At 44.6% G+C, this 24296-nt stretch overlaps 2 protein-coding genes across 8 annotated transcripts in view; one reads left to right on the top strand and one right to left on the bottom strand.

Moving 5' to 3' along the window:
- Window positions 1-24296, top strand: part of LOC105839724 (frizzled-2) — a 76398-nt gene that overhangs the window by 36331 nt on the left and 15771 nt on the right. Inside the window, exon 1 of one of the 3 annotated variants that reach the window (XM_012686223.3) lies at window positions 8325-9004. The exons of the other annotated variants lie outside the window; for them this stretch is intronic. The gene's annotated coding sequence lies outside the window, so the exon portion shown is untranslated. Of the gene's footprint in view, window positions 1-8324; window positions 9005-24296 lie in introns of those variants that run through there. 3 annotated transcript variants of the gene reach the window in all.
- On the bottom strand, window positions 3197-12378 carry LOC105839726. Of its 5 annotated transcripts, none has more exons than XR_003626688.1 (2): window positions 8372-8495; window positions 3197-3575 (listed from the first exon to the last, which is right to left on the bottom strand). XR_003626688.1 is itself a non-coding variant. In XM_028194020.2 (2 exons), exons 1-2 carry the CDS (start codon window positions 11900-11902, stop codon window positions 3430-3432), a joined length of 420 nt encoding a protein of 139 aa, XP_028049821.1. In that variant the 5' UTR covers window positions 11903-12378; the 3' UTR covers window positions 3197-3429. The 5 variants fall into 5 exon arrangements, 1 of the variants encoding a protein (XP_028049821.1); XR_001139329.2 differs by having other exon boundaries at window positions 8254-8388; XR_001139326.3 differs by lacking the exon at window positions 8372-8495 and adding an exon at window positions 7499-8146.

The following is a 24296-nucleotide window of genomic DNA, read 5'->3' as shown; positions in this document are numbered from 1 at the left end:
GCGCGGTTATACGATGAGAGCCGACACGTCGGTAAATTTCACCGTGATCACCGGCCGCGGGTCTTACGACAAACGGAAGAGAGGGGCTCGGGTGCGTACCGTAATATTCTGTCGAATTTACGGGGCGCCGTCCTTTACGGCTTTATTACCGCAGAATTCGCGCGCGAGAGTAAGCCACGGAAGTATATATGTATTGTACGTGCCTCCGATGTGGGAATGCGAATACCTTCTCTCGCTTCGATTCGTCGCGCCGATTATCGGGAAGAAACCGGGCGGGCTGTCGCACGCGCGAAATGGCATGCGAGCGTGCGGGATCCGTTCGTCGTGTGACTCTACGACGCGCCCGGATCGTTCGCCTCGGTCGTAATAAAATTGACATCGTTAACTTTTACTGCACCGTGTGTCACACGTGGCGTGCGGTGACTTTTCCAGATTTCGTTACGGATTTTACTGGCCCATTGTCCAACAAATGTAACAGTATATCGCGAGTACTCGATGGGTTGACATAAATATTTCCCCGCATAATGTTCGGGTTCTACTGTCTAAAATATACAGTGCTATATCGTATGCGTCGGAAAAACATGTTTTTTTTCTAAATATATATTTTTTTAACGAGCACCCTATTTACGATAACTTGTTATAAAATTATTTACATTTTTAAAAACAAAATTATTAAATTATTGAAACATTAATTAAAGAATATGCGTTCACCGTTATTAGACGTCGTGCAATTATGCTAAATAAATGTACTTGCATTTGATATTAATTTTGATTTATGAGTCATAATGAGTCCTCGTTATCCAACGTTGATGGCTCGTCATCGCGAGAGGCAGGCCGTGTAAGGAAGCTATCGACACGATATAATTTTCCCTCCCGTAAGAAATTGCGGATAGAACGTAATTAATTTCGCTTGCTTTATCGTTATCGTTAAGTTCTTTAATTAACTGGCGACATGCGGCCAAAACGACACGATGATGGCCGCCGCATACTAATGGAAAAACGCCTCGTCATTTGACGAATCTCGAGACACGTATATGATTGCTGCGTCGTCGATTTGATTGACAATCCGAGTTTTATATTACGCGTTCCTTGCGCAAGATAGAAATCTACATTGTTGTTTTTTTCCCTCGTGTACCGATGAGAACCGCCGTCGTCACGCACGGGTATTATTTGTGGAAAGAAGCTGGACAACTTAGCAGCGCGTTACACGGACTGGTGTAACGAGTACTCACGTCACCCGGGAAAATAGAATAGCATAGCTTTACATAAAAATAGAGGGCGAATTAAGGGCCTCATCCGAGAGTCCATAATCTTACGACGTAGGAGGGCCCACCATCCGGTACGAACTCGAGAGTTGCATCCATTGAAAGCTGATGGAGAGTGGCCATGCCGCTGGAGTACTGTTGAAATATATTTTAAATGTCGAATGTTTTGCCGTGCGCCCCCGTTCCCAAGAAGAAACCCAAGAAGATGAGATACTGAAGAGACCTTTAATCCTCGCGAAACAGAGAAAACCTCTTGTTCCACGTGTTTACGTCTTTGGAAACCGGATCAGAAATTTGTATTCCGTCGCCAGATAACCAGCTGAATTTTTTTTCGGGCGCCCGAAAAAGATTGTCTTACTTGCAGCACGCAAAAAAAATGTACAAACGTCGCGATTAAAATACAATTTAGAATGCAAGCTCCAAATAACTTATGAAAATTTACACATAAATGTAAATAATAAAATACACACACACACACATACTTTATTACTTTTTTTATATATGGGTGTTTGAAACGTAAAGAAAGATATTGAAGTCAACGAAAATATAAATAAAAAAAATATTTACTTATAGCACTGTGAAAATACAAAGAAGTTAAGTACAGCCTACTCGGTCAACCTTTTTGCATAGAGAATAACATAATTAATCAATACATTTTCCGTACAGTTTTTCCTTTATAAAATATCGTTCATTTACGCCTATGTATGTCTTATCGTCCACGACGGAATCGAGTCGCCACAGAGATCTGTTAATTAGGACCTTTGTCCCCGAATCGATACAAACCCAAGGCGGGAAGGGATTCGAGCGCACCAGCCTAGTAACACAGATAATAGAATCCGATAGCAGTTGTAATGGATCACGGAGATACGATCGAGATTTTGTATTTTCGCGACCACTGTGCCAGCGCGCGGTCTGCTCCTCGGTCGTGCTGGTACATTTCGGTAAGATACATCGATCGGCGGCGGGCGGATGCACGTCCCACGGGGCTCGTTAGGAGGACACGATCGCTTGCGCACCATCTCTCCCCCGTGTCCCTGTGGTGCCGCGACAAGGACAGAATTATCGGAGAACGGCAAGAAATCTGACTCTCCGTAGGCGGCTTTATAATGCTAAGACGTCGCCTACCTGTGCCGTGGCACTTATTAAATCTCGCTCTGGCATCTTCACCGTACCTTTCATCTCGGGTTACCCGCTCGGCGGTCCACTCGCTCGCGCGGGTACCCAATCGCGCGCTGCCTACGCTGCCTCGGATGTCAAGCTCCTTCGTCGCGATTTGTAGGAATCAACGTCTTTTATTCTCGAGCTGCGCGCGTCGTTTTCCGAATACTTCATCGCCGAATGCATTCACCGAAGAGTATTCATCTTAGCCGTATATATCTCCGTCGACAGCTGCGAAATGCTTGCGTTTCATCCGCTTTTATCGCACGCGACATGCACGATAACGCGGCTGCGTATGTATATAGCGAGCAGACGCGAGAATCGAACAAGTTCTCTCGAAGAAGAGAGCGTGTTCTTCTCTGTATGAGAGAATCGGTAAAGAATACCGATTCGTAAGGAAATGTGTTATTAGATTTTTCACAGAACCTTTCCGGGACAGTTTCCCATAGATGCGCTTGCAATATATAAATTTGCATATCATATACGAAATATTGAGGCAAACGCGTACAGAATATTAAAAATGTGTGTATAAATGGAAAAAGCATCGTTATTGCACAATTGTTGAAAAATAGAGAAAAATAATATGTAATAGTCTTCATGAAATTGAAGTAGTGATAGCTTCGAATTCTTTATTATAAATACAAGTGAAATACACATAATTTCTCTCTCTATGAAAAAATTATAAACAAATTACAAATAAATTTAATAAAATATAACGCACAAAGTTGAATAAAAATAAAACGGCGATTAAAAAAATATCTGGAACTTTTAGATTTACATTTTGTATGTGCCATTTATTTATTCAGTTTTTTTTTACAAATGTTTTTAATAACCGAAGCGCTATAAAGCAGCGATTCAATTCCGGGTCCAATTGTTCGGAAAGATGTATGAGTCTGATCGACTAGGGCGGGCCGGACTTTTTATGTTGTTTGCAAACTTCTGCCAGGCATACTGCAAGGGAGATCGCATGCTTTCTAGAAGCGTATAATAGGACGGAAGTTGCTGTCTAGAAACCGAAAGCCATGGCTACATCTTCCACTGAAGGGCTATGTGAGAGACTGTATTCTGAAAATGGCCCACAGACCCCCGGAGAGCTCGTGTAGTATAACGTCCTGGTAGTATCGTTCGTCGTCCTTCCATCTTCGACGCAACCTAGCAGACAAGGAAGAAACGTTTTTGGTCACTTGACTCCCTAAATATTAATCTATAGGCGATGGCACTCAAAAAAGAAACGTCTCTACCTAACATACATATGATGAGGGTTTCTCAATGAGGGGAGTCTCGTTTCTCTTTTGGAGGGAGAAAACGGGAGGAAGGGAAGCACTTAATTTATATTAATTTTATTCTCCGCGCCCAAAACAGATACGTAAACTTGACAAGACTATATCTCTCTTTGATAGTAAATGCACTCACACACACACACACATACGTACACACATTCGCTTACGCATTATGATTGACGTGCTAATGTAAGGAAACGACTTTACGATCTTTTCATAATAGCGACTGCTATTTTATTTGTAAAGAGAAAAATTATAAAAATCGAAATCGACTAGAATCGTAGAAAACGTCTGAAAGACGTTGCTTGTAAAAACAAACACCTAAACGGCCATGATTAATCAATTTCTCTTGGGCGTGTTTACAAAACCCGGACGAGCCAAGACTAAATCATACGGTCGTAGCGTGACGTATTATTATGAGAACCTCGAAAGCGCAAGAGTGCACCTGGAATTGGTGCAGTGTTCGCGCTGTGATACGACGACGGCCGTTATCTGCCGAGGGCCCTGACCACCCGACCCTACCTAAACGCAACGCGTTATGTAGCGCATACCACGCATATGTGATGATAGGTGACAGGAAGTCGTAATCTACCCCCCTCGCTATCTCCCGACAAACCGACGATTGTTTACATCGTGAGATTTTTAAACAAGCCTCCTAAGTAATTTATTCACGCCTCCCTCCCCTTCCCCCCCTTCCGTCATTATGTGCTCCGGTCTCTAGCGCGATTCACACGATAAACAGTATAGGCCGCAGCGGCGTGCATCGCGTGTCGTCGACTCGCGCGATCGACCCGTGAGACAATAAATTCTCTGGCCGGAGGGAAATTCGGTGGGGGATTAGCGCGCTCCCGTCTCTCCCGGATGAAGGAGAAGTCTCCTCGAGACGATTCACTCGAGCGACCGGGTGCGAAGGCGCTGGTGGTACGCCCCGCATCTATAAGCTAATTTTACGTTGAATAAAAACGCGTAATATCTCTGAAAGGGAAATCCATTTAACGTTCGCTCCGGCTTCTCAAGATAAATTGCTTTTCGAGGGAGGGCAGGGGGCGTGGGAGGTGAGGGACGCCTTTCTAAAGCTCGACATTGCTCGAAGTTCGGGGGTGACAGAGTTCCTTTGCCGAGAGACCCGACGAGACCTCCCTCGAGAATCCCCTGTTTTGGCTTCGTTGGCGTTGGTGTGGACGTCGCCGAGCGTAACAGTCAACCGTGACCCAACAATGAGCGCGGGCAGCGGGAGGGGGAGGTGGGGTATTCGGTATACGCAGCCGAAAATCCACAGGGGGCGAATATCTCAACGTAGACTTCAATACGCGCTTCGGGCACCGTTTCCTGCGTTTCTCTCTGTACGTCTCCCATCGTCTCGATGCGTCTCGGCGGTATTGAGTGTATATCCACTGCGCTCCACTCCGACGGAAAACTTGGCCTCGACAAGCGTGTCTCGCACAGCGCTGTCTCTATCGCGTATCTAGGAGACATTCGCCAGATTTGATGAAACGGGTATCGGATAGTTTCTTTTTGCCGGATACCCTTATCGAACTTTCCGAGACAGTAATATCGAGTAGTGACTTCTCTTTATATTATATTATATATATATATATATATGAAAGGGAGACATTTTACTTTAGAGTATTCCCTCTTATCTAGAGGGGAACGTACAATAAATATGAAATACGATGATGATAGCGCTGCTGCTCTATTTATAACGTTTTTTCTTATAACAATAGAAAGATTAAAGTGCGACAGTTATGAACGCAATAAATTGAAAGGCAAATAGATTCGCGCCAACGTTATCGTTATTCGGCCGGACTACGCAACATCGGCTTTATCGCTCCCTTACTGTTATAGAAATTACCTCCGCGCTTGTAAATCACTCTCGCAAATAGCGCGTTCCGATAAATCGCGTTAGCAAAACAGTCCGTTATTGGTTAGATCGTAGCGGTTCTCATAACGCGGTTATTGAACCGAAACGCGATTTATGCGCGTCAGCTCATCGGGGATACATTAGAAATGGATCCGTGAAATCGCATCTCGTGCCACTTGATACATTTTGCAGACGCATTTACCATAAGCATAGTGCAGCTCGTTGTGAAATTAGATCTAAACTGTGCCGCGACCACCGCAAACTCGCGAATAGGAATACGCGCGGCATCCCGTCAAATCGCCATTCCTCTTTTAACCTTTAAACTCCCGTCAAGAGTCACCCTCTTCCCCTCTCCTTTCCCCTCCCACCCGTTCCCTCATTCTTACCCTCTCGATCCGATTACCAGCCGAGAGAGATTGCAACGGACCACCTGGCTCGTACGGGGAATTACATTCGCCGCTGTCCGGTCGAGGTTTGAGAGTGGAGCGTCTAGACTCTGAAGCCTCGCGAAATGGTAATCGGAACTTGCTCCGGACCGATCGGCCGTCGTCGCTCCTTTGCGACGCGCGGACGACAAACGCTGGAGACGAGAGTAGCCGCTAACCAAGAATCTTCCCCTTGTCATTTCGGGGAAAAACCCTGATCGCCCCGAGGGCCCTTGTCTTCCCCTCGTCGCGGATATCGCGGCCACTACGGCAGGATATTACCGTCGGCCGAAGGGAAACCGACGACGTATACGCTGGCATGTAGTGTGCATCCGCATAGTGGCCGTCTGTGCGCGAGCAACGAAGGAAAAAAAGGTTTCCGAGGGATTGACGTCGGATCGCGATATGACACGGAATTCGTTTGAGAGCGTCGGAACGAATGTTTGGCACGAATGAATCTGCGAGCGACTATTGCTATTGGCATATATGCGAGAGATATCGTCGGCATACGCGGCGTTCAAAGATCAGTTTTTGACGTGTGGAAACTGAATTTTTATGTAGAAGATTCAACGCTCTCCGTGACGCTTGTTTCACATTGTTTGTTTACATTACATTCTCTTCCGAATTGCGTTTCGATCGAAATCAAAGCCGCGTTCAAAATAAATCACGATGCAAAGCTTTGTTTTCCAGTTTTATAATTGCGTATTGTCCCGTTTTTTTTTTTTTTTTTTTATTACATGGCCGTCTAGATTGTGGGTGTCCCGCATAAAAAATAAAAAATCTGGTATGTTGCGAAACTTTAAGTTACCGAATATTCGGCGTACAATATAATATTCGGCTTCGCGCATATCGCGCGCGAGTTTACGGCGCAATAAACATGCCAGTTTTCAGAGTCCTTTTTTTCTCTCACACACACTCTCTTTCTCTCTCTCTTGAAACACATAAACGACACCTCTCACACGCCTAATTTTTCGCACGCGTGTCCGCCGCGAACGTCCACCACAGCCGTAGATGCAGCATGACGTTCGCGAAAGCGCATAAAATTCAGTGGCAGACAGTTACACGATACCCTCTCTCTTTCTCTCTCCGTGCAATGATGCTGGACGGCTCCATTTTACATCGGCGTCACTCTCGAACGCGATAACGAACGGAATGGCGAGCAGCCGGGCGGAAAAAACGAAGGCCAACGGTATTTTTAGCCGTGAATCCCGCGACAAAAAAGCGTTTAAGCGGCTTCTCGTATCTCGCAGGTGTTCCGGATGAGGGGGTCGACGGTGTTACTTATTAATTCGCCTCCTCCTCCCCCGACACGGCCGGGCGTTACAATCACGCATTTTTGCAGACGCAGGCAACGGCGGGCATCGTTTCGCCAGCAGCGACACGCGAATTGGAAAGTTTATCGCGTCGACCCGGCGCACGCGGACCCGGGATCGTCGAACTCGACCGCCTCGTGTCCTCGAGCCCCGATCTCGATACGAGGAGGTAGGTAGGAACCGGTCGTGACCGTACCTACGCGAGACGTCGTTAATACCGCGCGAGAGCGAATCCACCTACGAGCCGAGGGGATGACCGCGTCTCGCCGCTCGTAACCAGCCCGAAAAGAAAGCAGCAAGTCGCTCAGCTCGGAAAGGAGATGAGAAAGAGGGAGGGAGAGAGAGAGAGAGAGAGGGAGAGAAAGGAGAAAAGGGGGAAGAAAGAGAAGAACTGCGAACCGATAATAAGTGGTCGTGAATCTCGAAGACCCGAAGCAGAAAGGGAGAAAGAAGGGAGGGTAGGAGGGAGAGGGACGGTCCTGCCGACCGTCTCTCGTTATCCACGCCACACGGCGTCCAGCCGCGTGACGTCACCACGCGCGTGTAGTGTGTGGCCCCGGCGATGCATCAGGAGGAAGGGAGGGGGATGGATGGATGCATCGCGCGTTCCGCATCGTACGTACGTACGTACACATCGAGAGATGCGATTCCTCTCCGAGGCCTATGCACCTACATACACACGCGCGCGCGCGCGTGCGAGGCGAGCGAGCGTGCATGGCTAAACAGAGGAGTCGAGTCGAGTCGAGTCGTGGCGACGGCAAGCCAGGCGTCCGAGAGAGAAAGAGAGATGCATGACGCTGCACGGTTCGCTAGCAAATATATACCAGCCGTAGGCTGCTGGTAGGGGGAACCGAGGGGCCGGTAGCCGCGACCGAGAGCCGACGGAATCGCACGAGAGCTCCGACCGTCGCGTCGCTCCGTCGCTTCCCTCTCTCTCTCTCTCTCTCTCACCCTCGTGTCCCCTCGCTCGGGTTCGCGTTGCCTCGGAGTTCGGAGTTCTCAGTGAGTCCGTGCCCGTCGTGGTGGTAGGATCGCGGCGCTCGTTTCCTCCGCGATCACGCGCGCGTACCTCTTTCTCTCTGTCCCTCTCGTCGTCGTGTTTTCCAAGAAAACGAGCGAGCGAGCGGGCGAGCGCGTACCCGTCATCTTGCTACAGCATAACAAAATATTTGGAGAAACCGTCTGTTGCTCCGTGTGCCCCGTGCGCACGTCGTGAGCGCGAGCATTCGGAGTATACACAGCAAAACACACACGCCCACCGGCCTGGTCGTTTTCATGTGCGCGCGCGGCGCGGTCGCCCGATGTTTACGGATCTGATGTAGTGTTCTCGATCTCGCGCGCCCGCGTATCGCGTGTACACACGGAACGCGCGCGCACGCCTGCCTCCGTCCGGCTGCGACGGCAGCAACAGCAGCAACGCGGCAAGTGACTACCGACAACGAACAGCGACGTCGGACTGGGTTTCTATATCGTCGATAGCGAGCGAGCGTGTTTCTATTCGGCGCGTCGGAAGCGCGCGCGCACGCCGCTCGCCGGCCGGTGTTCGCTTTTATCAGGACAGGGAGAGACAATGGATTAATTCCCGCGTGCCTGCTGGGTGCGAGCAGCAGCAGCAGCAACAGCAGCAGCTACCACCAGGCACTGGCGACTGCTCGATTATAAGCGGAGCGCGCGGCGCAGCGGGAGTACGCGATAAATCAAGGTGAGAATCCGGCTTTGTTTTCGAGAAGGGTTAGCCGATAGCCTTTCGTTGACCAGCCTCGCCAGCTCGCCGAGAACCCTTTTTCGCATTCTCTCTCTCTCTCTCTACTTCTCTGCGCGTTTCTTCCTCTAGTCCGTCGTCCCGTTCGGACGAGGCTTTCTCCTCTCCCTCTCTCTCTCTCTCTCCCTCGACTCTTTTCCGCTTCTCTCTGCCGGAGATCCCTCTGCAGCGAATGCTGCAAACGAGCATTCAACGAGCGCGGAGCATATATTCCTCCTGTCCTCATCCTCCGCGCTGCCGCTCCTCGCGCGAACCTCGAAGAAGAGAAGGAGAGAAAGAGAGAGAGAGAGAGAGAGAGAGAGAGAGAGAGAGAGAAAGAGAGGGACACAACGGGCTCGCATTTCTCCGGGTTCGGACGACGGATTTTGATTGCGAATCCACAGCCCCGGAAAGTCGTCACAGTTGAAAGCCGCGCGTGAGGATCTATGTCCCATTAAATTAGGTCCTCTCCTCTCGCGAAACGGAACCGCGCGCGCCGGGTTCGATAACCCCCTCCCCCCTTCCCCTTCCCTCCTCCTCCTCCCCCTCGCCGTTCTCCGCACTCGACGAATCAATTGTGAAAAATTGAACGATCCGCCGCTATCTCGAGCGTGACATTTCGAAAATAACTCCCCCGACTTCTCCCTCTCTCCGGGGCTATCGGAAGCTAATTCGTAGAAACTAGACGGATTGCAATAAGTGGCTTGCCTCGAAAATCGACCGGTCCGTTTTGAGAAAGCGGTGGTCAGCGGGGACTTCCAGCGGAAAAAAAAGAGAAGCGATAATTCGCTTGTTAAAGTCCGACGCAAAAAACACGAACTTTTTTTTTTTTCGAGCGATACGTAAGATTTAACCGTTACACATTTATACGCGATATATATATGTCGAGTCGGAATTCCTTGTAACGCTCTCTCTCGAGTTGTCGGAACGAACCCGCGCGTCGACGGGACGCGCGCCGCGATATTCGCGGTTAGGCGCGCTATAATTTATCGGATTTATACGGATGTACAACCGGACGGCGGAGTGCTTAATACAGTGCGATCATTGTTATCCCGCGGGATGGCGGATGCTTATTTGCTTAATGTCCCGGTTGACTGTACGAATGTCTGACGTTGTTGCTCCTTCCGCGCCTTCGGTGAGTCCGACGCGCGCGGAAGTTCATATCAGCATAAACGCATACATCGCATAGCGGCGCACGCGATAAATATTACACGCACGAAACCGCGATGAATTGAGGGGAACCTAGATATAAAATGTATCTCACAATTAGCGTGAAGTATATTATTATGTTAACGATGTATAAATATAATTTGTCATGTACACTCGCGGGGAAAGATACTTAAAAATTTATTTCGCTGAAATGAGTCTTTGCTTGAGTCTTTCGTTCCTGACTATGTATTTTCCCCTTTAAATTGAAGAGAGGACAAAAGTCCAGTTGTTTTGAAGTTAAACTGGAGATTTTTAGCGAAAGAATATTCGATTAGTACTTAATTTAAAATATTCGTGATATCTTGTGTGTATTACTCAGGACGAAAGATTTAAATAATTAATAAATGTCGAATGTTATAAGTGACATTTAATAGGTGATATTTCTATTTTTTCCTCATTGGAATTAATTGATTATGTAATTTATTAGGCATCGAAAAAACTGTTTTTAAAAGGAGAGGACTACATACTTTGCAATCTTTTTTAACACGTATTCTTAACGAATAAGAAATATTTTTTAAAAGAATATATATTTTTCTTTTTTAGAATCTTTGAAATTAAAATTTTTTTTTTTTTTTTGACAAGCTTCTGAGCGATGATATTTCATACAGACTATGTTTTATTTAGTATTTGCAACAGTTACAATTTAATTATTAATTTAATAATTTGTGACACTTATAATGCGGATCAGACGATAATAATAATTCAATCTAGTCGTTTCAGACAACATGTATACTTTAAAGAACGGTATCTACAATTTTTATTGGTTTGTTTTTAACTTTAACGGAAAACTGTGTGTTGAATAATATAAGATTCAATATTTGTGAAAATACATTTTCTTTCATATTAAGAAAATTAAAATACCTAGTATTGATCTATTCTTTTTAATATCTATAGTTTTTAAAAAATTTGGTTAAACGGTGCATTATTTTATATTACGTCGTTGTTTAGCTGCGGTATATCATTTGACATTTTATGTCATGACATTTATTTGCTTCTCGCAAGTGTTAAAAAAAAATTCAATACACCCGAGTCACTACCGATCCCCAGGACACCACTGAAAAGTCAGGGGTATCGGTTACGAATGACTATAGCAGCCATCGACACGTTAATCGTGAGTTTTCTTTTCAAAACTCACCAGGTTCAAAGTGCCATCACTTTTTTTCCTTTCGAAGAGACCTATGCAAATTAAGACAGACACGCACACACACACGTCGCATTATTTAACTCGGAGAACAAAAGCGCGCGTTTGTACTGAATTTCTGAAAGGAGGCCCGTAATCGCTCTTACCGCGGCGTCGTCGTTGTCGTCGTGTCACAATATACAAACGGCACACGAGATGCCGTGTCGTAAGCGTAGGAATGCGCATAACGTATTACCATAAATGCCGTGACGACAATGCGCGAAGTCGTGTTCGGTTAGGGCTCGCTCGTCGACGTGAAAGCGCGGCGGGCGACGATCGCGCTCGCATCCGGAGCGTATATTCCGCGCGGTACTATCGCGCACTGGGTAACGCGCGCGCGAGAGAAAGCAAACTCGTTCAAACTTGGACGCGGAGAAGAGAAGCGCCCACGAAAACACCGTCGTCGTTTCCGACGCGTGTCCGTCAGGCAGTTTTACGATTATCGCGCGTATACAGCTTCCGGCGTGCATACGTAAAACTCGTTAAACTCGCGCACGCACGCATGCAGGCGCGTTATTTATGGGCACGGCGAATACACGCGCGCGCGCGCGTTTAGGCGTATTCGCGCGCACGCGGTCGTCTCGCTGCTCCGCAGCTCTTTCGGCGCGCGCGATAGCGCCGCTTTATCGCGCGCCTTAATTTTCCCCGGCGGATGAATCGGATATTTACAAGCGACGATAAGGCCGGCGTTGCTTTGCGGGCTCGTCTCAAGGGGAAAGCCGAAAAGAAGCCGCCCTAACCTGCAACGCCGTCGTAACGCGCCTAATTACATTCGTCGCGGACATATCGTACATATTTGCATCGCAAATCCTCCATGCGGTAGCCAACGTCGTAGACGTTGTTAATTTCGTTATTCTCGCCTTGCACGAATACGTCGGAGATAGAGATAGATAGATAGATAGATAGATAGAGAAAAAGAGACCGGGAGAGACGGGGAGAGAGCGGGAGAGACGGGGAGAGACGGAAGAGACCGGGAGAGACGGATAGAGACGGGGAGAGACCGGGAGAGACGGGGAGAGATGGAAGAGACGGGGAGAGACCGGGAGAGACCGGGAGAGACGGGGAGAGACCGGGAGAGATCGGGAGAGACGGGGAGAGACCGGGAGAGACCGGGAGAGACGGGGAGAGACCGGGAGAGACCGGGAGAGACGGGGAGAGACCGGGAGAGACGGGGAAAGAGAGAGAAAGAGATCGAGATCGATATGAATATCGAAAGTATGCGCATTGTACATAAAATAAATATCAATAGCTCCTAACATAACTTAACAAAATTGCTTTTTAATTTGAGTTCTCGTAGAGAGAGAGAGAGAAAATTCTGACATGAGAAACATCTTGTAATAATAAAAGCAGCTGCTTGAAAGATGCTTGAAAGATGATTACTGTTTACGATATTAATAATTTATATCTCTCTTGAATGAAAACGGACTGCTGTTCTCTTTTGTCGTGCACCGTGGCGTATATTCGATATTAAGATTCCCATTTCCTTTCCTCCCCTCTCTCTCTCTTTCTCTCTCTTTTTTCCTACTATTGATATTGATATTGATAGATTATACTTTTAAAAATATCAGAACATTCCTAAAGTATCGGAATGTTGAAGCGGAAGTATCGATTATATGTTGCGAGACCGTATCGCAACATTGTTGTCTTAAACGCTGTCATAAAACTCCAAAGCTTTCCGCAAAACCCTCGATAAAATTTCACCGTAACGGAAAATCCTCGAGTATATTCTTGCTTAGGACAATCGCCCCCGATTATTGGAGTTGGAGCGATGTTATCTTATCGTTTTCCCACCCGAAGCGCGCTCGCGTGACTCTCGACTTTGTTTCGTTACGCAAAGTCGCCAGTTTAATCTTTGACCGGAGTTGTGCAATTTTCAAAATGTACGCCGCGCGGAACTCGTTCGTTAGGATGATCCCCGCGGTATATTAGCCGCGCTGCACAAAACTCTTGAAATGAATGCCTCGAAGTTTCCTCAGTCTGAGGTTATCGATATAGATTTTATTTGCTCCGACGAAAAACCACGGAGAGAGAATATTATAACGTTGCGCAATAATACTACGGCCATTTCGCCTACGCGTTAAAGATTAAAATGCGAGAAATGATACATAAAGGGATATTCGTTAGGCATAAGATTGAAAGTCTCATGAGCAGCGACACTTATGGCCAGTATAATGTCGTACAATAATAATTACCGTAGGCTTGTTTTGTTCGTGCTGGCCGCGATCGTCGCCTGGTGAGGCAATAAAAAAGCCGAGTTCTCTCGTTTGTAGTGATATATCGTTCCGCGCAGGTGGAGAACGTCTATGGGCGAGCGATTCTCTCTCTTTTTCTCTCTCTCTCTCTCTCTCTCTCTTTCTCCCTGCGATCCTTTTGGATATTTCAGCGATCGTTTGGGTCCTTTTAGTGCCCTCTTGGGCGAGGCTGCCACATAGCCGGCGCAATTAGAACGCGCTATAATTGACTCGTTCCGAATGCCGGCGAGAAGGTGAATTATGTCGCGTACGCGCCCGACTTCGGATAAACGATGAGATGCGACGAAACGGGTCGGGCGTTCAACATCGGAAAGCGATATAATTCGCCGCGATTACTTTATGGGCACTTCACTCGGGGGGTTGGCTTTAGGGTGACAACGCGTTAAACCGCATACAGCGATTTTATAGACTAGCGCTCTCGCTGAAAGAGACCATAAATCATTAACGAGATCAGGGGTACGTTGTTCCGTGACGATCCTCGGCCTCGTCTTCTTTACTCAAATTCCTTTGTATCTAAATCTCAAGGATACTAGACGATAATTATTTGGCGAAATGTCTTTTATTTGGCGAAAGATAAATAAATTACGTAAAGATTCCACATAACAATGTTTAAAAATAACAAAGAAAGATCAAATAAAGGGTTATGAGAGTCGAAAAATAATTTAAACGACATCTACATTTAATAAAATATTCGCATATATAAAATTTTAAAATACGACATAAATTAAAAAAATCAACATTTTGATTTATTTTAAAGTTTATTTTCATGATTCCCAGTTGCTGAAATGAAAATCAGAAAGCCATGCATGTAATAAACGTAGATAAAGAGAAGTCTCTTTGATCATTAAGTAAAGCTGGTATTTATTTTCAGTTTGTTTTTTTTCCCTCGCGTGAGATGTGTTTGTTGATGAATTATTTTATATAATTTTATTTTTTAGTAAAAGATATTCGTACGTTTAAAAACTGACGCGTTTTTTACCTTCAGCTCTACGTTAACTTTGTCCGCATTTGATATAATTTCTGGCGGCGAACTCGATCGAGAGTGCACGGAAACATATGTGCCCGCGTATCTCTCGACGTGGCGGGCGAGAATACATTTCGCCCGCCTCGCTTTGTCCGCTTTGTCAAAAGTGTACTCTGGCACACTTGATGCGCGGCCCCCGCGATGTTGGAGGACGCGTCCATCCGTTTTGCAAATGGATTCGCGGAGGCTACAGTGGCTTTTTGACGCGCTCGAGAGTCGGGCCCCGCGCCTAAAAAAATCCGTGAATGGCGGAGGCGATCCGGAGCCGTGAAAAGAAGGGGGCTTAATGAAAGAAGGAAAATGTTTACAGAGGCCGGAGAGAGAAAAAGAAAGAAAGAGAGACAGAGAACGAGAAGGGATAAAGGTGCGCAAGGAACGTTTAAACCTGCGCTGTCGACCGCACACTCGGCTCTCTCTTTTTTTTTTGTTCAGATACTCGACAAAAGTTTGTGGCTCTCTGTGTTATATCGCGCGGTCTCGCAATCTGGATGAGAGGCATTAGGAAAGGAGCGCCATTGTCGTAATTTTGCGTTCTCGAAGAACGTTATTATTTACGGCGAAACTTGGCTCGTTTTTCTTTTACGGATGATAGAACGCCGGAATGTTATATCTTCGCGGGCGACATTGAATTTTTATGCTTCTCCGATTGCGATCTGGTAATTTATCGAAGTGGCTCGTTAAAATATGCTGCGATTATTTCTAACAAATAAATTTATTTGCAGGACTAAATTGTATATTTGATCTTTAACGATTCCGTTTTTATGCTAATTGTACGAATTTCCCTGTTGAATGGAAAGTTTTTGTCAAACAAATTTAATTATCGGAAAAATTATTAGTAATAAAAAAACGATAATGCGCAATGTCTATAATGTGCCTTTTGTAATGACTGGATAGTTTCGTCATTCCAGTTGCGTTATTCTCGAGCACTGTGCGGTAACTCAACGCATTTGCATTTATATTTGCGGTAATGACTCACGTTAGCATTACAACCGTCTATAAAAAATCTTTGGACTTAATACGAAAAGAAAAGAGAAAGAAAGAGAGAGAGAGAGAGAGAGAGAGAGAGAGAGAGAAGGAAAGAGTATAATATATTTCATATTCGCTCAAATCTCAAATTCGCTGATAATATGGGTTTATCGATAAGAGCGAGGAGTAGCGCGATAGCGGAGATATCGTCATCTGCCAAATCCAATATTTGAGAACCTATGATTCGTCAGCCGTATGTTTCAACAATCCGTTAACACTCTTTTAATCCTGTTCTCTTATTTTACGATGTTTCGTTTTCGTCGAAATTTCTACACGTCGGCGTAACAAATCTCGGTAATAAAATCGGTAAAATAAAATACGTCGAGTAAACAATTAACATCAACGTTTCATCAACGAACGACTCGGGGATTTGCGGGAGAGTAGTGAAATTTCCACTTTCTGTTCTCTCGCCACTCAACATTTTTCACGACGTCGTGGTTGTTAAAAACGCCCATGTAAAAACGGACGCGGATTTTTCCGTCGACGACAGACGCGCGCGCTGGGACCGTGCGCGGAGGTTAAGCGTAATTATTCTCGCGCGTTACGCGCGTCCGCCACGGTGTTTTCCGTTCTGTTGTTTCGCGGAAAAGTACAACGAGCGTAAGTCCCGCACCACCGGATTTTTTCGCCCCTTCTCCCCGCGCACACGGTTACCGCGCGCTGCCGTTTCCCTCGCGGGTGAAACGTTCTACGAGAGAATCCGCGCGCGCCGAGCTCACTTCCGAACCTGCCTGTGCCCCCCTTCCCTCGCCACCTCTCTCTCCATCTCCGTCGTTCTACCGCGCCTCTGCGGCTGTTCGTCACGGTATAAACGGAGAAACGAGAAGGAGCGAAAGCGACACCCTCCCTTTGTCTTGCGTTCCTCCTCACATTCTCGGGGGCAGGTGAAACCACGATACGCGTGTGCGTGCGTGCGTGTGAATGTTCACTCGCGTGTGTGCGGGTGCATCCTCCTCGCTGCAACATTACTTATTCACTAACTACAGGTTACGGCGCAGGATCGAATCTTCACGATAAACTGCTCGTTGTGGTATAGAACATTGTAGACACTCTATGTACAGTCTTAATGGGATAATAAGAGACTTTTTCATCTCTCACGTTCAATCTCCGCCGTTGTATTGGTTTACAATACTTTTTTATTGCTTATATTTTTACATTTTTCTCTCCGTTACTTTCTTTATAAGGTATAATTAAGCTAAGATAAGGAAATTGAGTACCTTCGGCAAAAGTTTGTGTTAGTCGAGACATTTTTTGACGGCAACTAATTTTTTTTGTTGTATAGAACGAAAATTAAACGAAATATTTGTTATATAAAACAACTCAACTAAACAACTTTTGCTGGAAGCACAAAATTGTTTTCTACTGTAAATTTCCTAGTTTAACTATATATGCGAGTGTAGTCTAAAGAGCTGTTTTGTTTTTGCATTTTATTTAAAAAAGGCTCATTCAATTAAATTATCATTTACATCCGTTCTTTTATCCCACTAAAAGTATTTTCAGGAATAAGACGGGAATACTTCCGTCCACAATGATATTTTTGAGATGCAATGAAATAGCTGAAGGTTTCAAGATTTCCAGATTGTAAAAAAATTATGACAAAATAATGAAAGATTGACAATTACACAGCAATTAGGAAGAACGACAGGCTACAATATTTAACTGCTGCACCGCCATATCCGAGATCGCTGAAGACATGGTTTTAATAATAAGCTTCCGGAGAGATGCGAACCGGTTTTACATTAGATCCACTATTTTTCCGATATAATCTCTGCGTGAAAACGATCCGCACGCATTGAGCGGTGCGTGCTTCTTCTTGTTCTTCCGCTGCCGTTAACCTCGCGCTCCAAACGCGGTTTTCACATAACAATTACGTCGTCGTTAAACCGGTCCCGCGTTATCGTTAGCGGCTGGATTGTTGCCGCTCCGCGATTCTTCATCTCATTTAAACAGGGTGGGCCGGCGGAAGGAAGGAACGGGGTGGAACGGAGAATCGCATCTCGTGTGTCTTTTTTCGGCGCGCCCGAGGGAAACATGATCTCGCACGCCTTGTCGCGCTGACCGGAAGAAAGCGCCATTAGGAAGGATTTATCGCCGATTCGGGGCTGCCCGCAGGCTTTGTTTACGTTACAAAGCGCCGGCGTGGGGCGAGACAATGTCGAGGGAACCGTGCATGAATCTCTTCGTTTGCGTAGTACAAATCGGTTAACCGACTGTGAGTTTGGTTGAACTAACTGCTAGTTAGCGATTCGCCATACCTCTCTACGTTACGTGATTAACTGTAATATGCGGAAAAAGTTCCGACGCTTTAAGTTCGATCGGATTCATCGAATCGAGAACGTAAACACGCGTTAATGCAGTCGTTAATTTCTTTCGCATCCGGCCGGTGTAGACGGTATACACGTTGATGGAGAAAGTAATCTTTCTTATTGCTGAACGGCTCCTTCATAATACGTCTTTCAAATTACTTTGCTTAGGTTTAATTGTTTCAATAAACAGTACAAAATTTAACCCGAGAATAGTCCTGAGACTAATGTAAAATGCTCTTTACAATTGCTGAAATTAACTGTGGAAAACACCTAGCTGATCGTTACAGTAACATAACGAATAACAATATTTTAACAGAGATTGAAAATAAAGAGCAGAAGGTAATCGTGTTAACGCAAAAAAGTGGGATAACTATTTCCGGGTTAACAACGTAAATTAAGCAAATAATGTTACACAAACACATGTGTCCATTATTAAATTAATTTAACGTATCGCACACGTGATGCGGTTATTAATTTTTGGTTACTCGCTTTGTTACTCAACGTAACTATATTAAAGGGGAATCTCTGGCGCTGAATACGTGTGAGCATTTACGAGCACAAAAGGCTTAAATATAAATTCAGGATAATCCAGGTTTTAGCCCAGCGATCCGTGTAGGTGCAACAAGCCCCGTGGCGCCCGCCTTCGCTTCGCCGTCGCGATATTTCGCGGGGCACCACCTCCGCATTTCCGACGCCGCGAGAAATGATTAGCCCACGCGAGGGGAAAGACCCGCCGCTTCTCAGCCCTAATTGTGCAGCAGCGCGTAATTCGTACGTTTCGCTAATGCACGTGTGGGTCGCGCGTTTTCGCGGAATCGCAAATGTATATACTTAAACGGCCGTGTGCACACGTCACCGAAAGGAACCAAGAAAGAGCACGGGCCGCCTCTCATTCGTCGTGCGAGTTAACAACACTCGAGGAAATCGGAAGGGAGAAAGGGAGGAAATCAGTTAATACCTCCGTCATCTTTCCGGTCTCTTTCGGCCTCCGTGTTCAATCGCTCCTACCTCTTTTCCTCCCTCCACCTTTCAACTCCCCGCGAAGCTACCGCAGGAATCTGCATCGAGATGCCAGGTCCCCTCCTCCTCGGGAGGTTCGGGGGAACCCCCGTGGATCGCCGCGTGATCCCCCGATTGTGATTCCTCGTTCGGGAATCTACGGACCTCGCCGTTCCACGAAGCGACGCGCCTCGCGAATAAAGGAACAAAGTGTCGTCTCGCGCGCCGCAGGCTGCCTGCCTGATTTACCGAGGGAAGCAAGAAACAGTATGCAGACGCGAGAGAGCCGAGGATCGGGAAATATAAAAATAGAATACGGGAATAAAATACAATATTACCAATGCACAATGGCAGCAGCCGACCGTGCCGGTATACATACGTAAGGGATGGAATAAAGGTAAAGCGAACGTGCTGTTCTACGTTCATTCGACGCCGTGTTCTGCGACGTTTCGCGTTATATAGAAATAAAATGGAACAAAAGAAATATGAAATATTTGCGGAAGAGAAAATGCTTTTATTCAAGGGATGCACGAATTTATCAGGATATTATACATTAATAGATAATTATGCAAAAATAGATAATCATTTTTTTACGCTGTTAAAAGAAATTTTAAAAGACATCTTTTAGTGCGTATGGACTGTAATGTATATCTACGTGGAGTCACACATATGATGGGAATAACAGAAAAAAAAAGTTGATGGGAAAGTTTGATCGCATGCCATGAAATCATAACTTTGTTGTTTCGTCAGGACGTGTAATGCATGGGCAGACGGCGCGATTTTGTCGCGCGAGATTTTGCTCGCTTTTCCACCGGCAACCTGTATTTTAAGACGTGTAATACGCAGTCGTAGAATGTTCGCGTAATCGCTTCAAGCTATTTTTCGAAATTGTAGAGCTTCGAGAAACACTTTAACGACGCCACGGTGTAAATTAAAATCAAAATCTTTCTTTTTGTTATTAGAGAAGGGAAATGCGAGTACGCGTAATCAACGTATGCAGAAGTACAAGTTTAACGATCGAAGGAATACAAAATTAAGTCAATTACGGACACTTGTGCGATGTTATCTATAACTTAATCTCCAAGTTACGACGTAAATTTTTTTTTTATGAACACCGTTCGCACGCTCAAGATGTAAAACGAATCATTATTCTATTCAATTGTATTCTGTTCCACGAAGAGAGTACGTAGCATTGCGCTTTCAGAAATTCATGTAAATTTATGTAAATTCATGTTTGTTATAGAAAATTTTACTTACACACGATACACAACGTATACGTCCTCTCTCTGCATAATAAATGTATTTCGTAACAATTGTTTGCGAAGAGTAACTCTCGAGCGGCATATCAATGTCGCCGGGCGATGGAACTCACGCATTTTTAATAATATAATTTTCATAGTTTAAATTACCGTGTTCAAAGCTGATGGTTACATTGATTCTGAAAATTTAGCATACAGCTCCCGCGGGAGGCAAAGTTGGGTCGATAGCAACACCACCCTTGGAAAGCTCTTTCAAGGGTGAACCCTACGATGGGTGGGCGGCTCGTCGGTGATGGTAGGTAATGCCGGTGGTAGTGGAAGCGGTGGTTACGCTGATGTTGGTGTGACTATCGACCGAGTACCGACGACGTGGAACGTCGTCGTCGTGGTTGCGCCACGGTAAGATTTCTTACCGTCTCTCGCGCGGTTTCTTTTCTTTCCTTTATTGCCGAAAGTTTAATCAGGCGTGCATTTTTCCCCGGAACATCTTATAAATTATGTTTCTCCCGTCGGAGTAAAAATGACTGTAATGAAATATTCACGTCTTTACCGAATTACCGAGGACTCTGGCTCGCATTTTGATCAGAGGTATGATTACGAATCTTCTACAGACGAATGACGTTTCTTTCCGTAACGTTTCTTTTTTCGTAGCAACTGTCCTTGTTTGTTGATTACAATTAGTTAAAATATACTCGTCCAGTTAGGGGACTCCCCGGCATTTCCGTCAAATTTCAAGTTTGCGTTTAACCAGACTGTATTTGCCACGTAACAAACAACGCTAGCACCAGGTTGATTGACGACACGCCCTCCGTGGAGGCAAGTGCACACCAGTCTTAATTAGTTTCCTCGTGGAAGCTGCGGGACAAGAAGCGCGGCAACGTGCAGGAAGCTACCTCGCCGTAATCCCCATTGGTCAGCGCGCGCCTGCTCCCGACGACGGGCTTCGTTTTATTCGCGATTAATTAATCCTCGCCGAGCGAGTCCGCCGCGTGGTTCGGCCGAGGTAAGATTTCTCGATGCGGGGCAACGTGTGCAAATAATTCCGGTCGCGTTCGCGCTCGTACATACGTATGCGTTATGCACGGGTCCAGAGAAACGTCGCCGCAACGACGGCTTCTTTCCTCCTTGTCTTGCCCCTGCGAAAAAGTCACCGCTTCCTTAAGAGACGCGCAAAATAATGACGTACTTATTCGTCTCGTTCGAACAGGTCCTTTTTAAAACGACATCGTCTTATGGTGTCCGCAGGTGCGTGATCTCTTTAAAAAGAACTTCCAGAAATGTTACGGATCACACTTACAGTACAAGTCTAGATAGATATGTTAAATAAATAATGCACACTTGGGGTCTTCTAACTTCTGCAACAGTAGCGTCGATATCGTTATACTATTATTGCATGAGTGAGTATTTTATATTGGAAATACAATGACAATGTAAGAGTTACAGAATAGACTCCTGAGATTCAACGATAATCTTTCGATGTGTTAGACTTTTCTCCATAGCCTCTAAGGAGAAATATTCTGAAACCGCGCAACAACAAAAAAAGCGATTTTAAAATTTTTAATTTAAGTCATTTTTGTCATCTTTCTCACTTGTTATATTTAGCTAAATGGTTAAAAACGATATAAATGTTTGCAGTGTTACTTGATACTTTATATTATTTAACTTGTTACCATTATTGACCTAATATTTATTATTAAATAGAATGCCTCCAGAATTGAATGAAAAACGTAGAAAATCTTGATTGAACAAACTAACATTCTCTAATTAATGCTTAATCGTTGATTATCTACTATTGGATAAAAGATTCCTCACTTAGGATTTTAATTTAACTTTTCAGTTTGAAATAATATTTGGCGAAGGGCACTGGAAAACATTATCGTGCGTCGACATTGCGTTATGCGCTTTATCTCGTCGGTTCGCAGATAATCCGTGTAAACGCGCTGAATTTGCTGCACGTTAGGCACGTTAGACAGGGACGACGACGCAGGCGTTGTGTATCGGTCGTTCCCGACCTGTTTCTCCCTGGGCCTCGGGGCTGCTGAAGCGGACGGCAAGCGGGGAAACTTTATCGCGAACGCAACGAACGGTTGACAGCTCCGTGATGCATCGGTAGCGATTTGCATTGGCGTCGACCGCGCGGGAGCCAGCTGCGTACCTGCATGAACGAAGAAATTCTCGCCATTCTTCGGCGTGCATTCCGACCGCGCGTTTATCGCTGAACGAATCCGCTGGATTCTCATCTCATCTCACGTTTACCGCGAATTTCATGTTAAACAAATCAAGTCTGAGAAAGGGGTGATCACGTTTCACGCTAAACCGACTGATAACGATATGATGAGAATTATAAATGCTTGTTGTATATTGTTATTTGATACTTTATATTAATTTGGTAATTATTTACTTAATATTTATTGTTAGATCAGAATTCCCTTAGAGTTGAACGAAAAATGTAGACAGGATCTTGTTTAAACAAATATTCTCTAATTGCTTAATTGTTGGCGTTAATTGAGTTTGATTTTAATTATCTAAATTTGTCAGTTTTTTTTCCTAATACTAATGAAAATGGATTAGAGGGACTGAAAAATGTTTGTCCTTAAATTTGGACAACCTTATTTGTATAGATGCGTAGAGGAATAATAATCGTAAGCCACTGGGAAATTGATTTTCAAATTCAAACAGACTTTGAACGGCAAACACTCAAACGAACGAACCGTATCTTAACTTTGTTGATTTTCCTGTAGGTTCCCTGCAATATTGACGCAAAGTCGGCTAGGACAGACACGATACAGACAGGTTCAATTATGGAATCGTGATTGCCAGGAAGCTGTATAATACTTGTGTAACATCTGCTTAATACATTGTGCTATCGTTTCACCTTTGTAATTATTTTCGTTAGTGTATCACAATCAATTTGGCCTTATCGCACGATATTCACTAGTTGTTATTACTTCGGTAATCGTTACAATATTATAATATTTCTTATCATACTCATTTATTATTATGATTTAGTTTCTAATTAATTATAATTTTATTCCGCATTAATTGTAATTTTGCATACTTTTCACGTTGAAAGTTTCTTTTATGAAAATTACTTACTTATCGTGACTCTCACGGGCCCGCAAATTCCGATACAGAAGCTAACTTTGTAATTCATCTTTTATCGAGCTTGTAAAATTCTTGCAACGGTCAGATTCTCATCGTAACGCTCATGGATTCCGTAGATAGCCGTCGCGATAATGTCGCCAATTTGTCTTGTGGAAAGCGCTTCCCACGCGCTTGCACTGGCATTCACACTCGCATCGCTGTAACTTTCTAAGGCGCGGAGAATAATCAGCACAGCGAAACAAGGTGACATCGATTACAACTATTCATTTCGATTATATCTACACAATATATTTATATAAATATGCTAGAGATGTACGAATCAAGATTTTTTTACACGAATCGTTAAAACACAACTTTTAATTAACAACATAATTATTGTTGGAATGAATTTTAAGCCATAGATAATGAAGAAAGTTTTTCTATGTAAAAAATAATAATTATATAACATTTAAAATACATTTAAAATGATTTCATAAAGTTGTTAACATATATAATTCAAACTTCTTAGATTTGAAATTTTCAAATAAGGTTGGAATTGAAGAAAAGTTTGGATTGAAATAGTCTGCACATCTTTTTATTAAATATAATATAATACAAAGAATCCGTATTATAATTAAAATATATCAAAAACAAGATTAAAGATATATTTCATTATTGTAATACAAAAAAAAAACAAAATTATAATTAATAATTACCGTAGAAAACGTTAATTCGCTGATGAAAGTTAAAGTAAAATCGAAATCTGAAGTCAAACACAACAGAGCTGTAGTAGCACAACTTGCAAAGCGCGGAACAGCGCAAACAATAAATTCAATACACTTCTACCAGGTTCTTGCAGCGTCTGCGAGAAACCAGTCGTAAGAAGTTCTTTACTTGCGCTTCTCCTCACAGTA

Source organism: Monomorium pharaonis, chromosome 3 (genome assembly GCF_013373865.1).
Source record: "Monomorium pharaonis isolate MP-MQ-018 chromosome 3, ASM1337386v2, whole genome shotgun sequence".
In the NCBI taxonomy this organism is placed as follows: Eukaryota; Metazoa; Arthropoda; class Insecta; order Hymenoptera; family Formicidae; genus Monomorium; species Monomorium pharaonis.
Note: the sequence above shows the minus strand (reverse complement) of the source record. Positions and strands in the feature narration are given on the sequence as shown.

Bases quoted from the DNA above. Each gene is read 5' to 3' on its own strand.
- LOC105839726 (XM_028194020.2), bottom strand. From the start codon at position 11,902: ATGCACGCCGGAAGCTGTATACGCGCGATAATCGTAAAACTGCCTGAC. The intron at 3,576-11,628 runs GTAATACGTTAT...CTTGTCTGCTAG, and splicing joins TTGTCGTCACGGCATTTATG to GTTGCGTCGAAGATGGAAGG.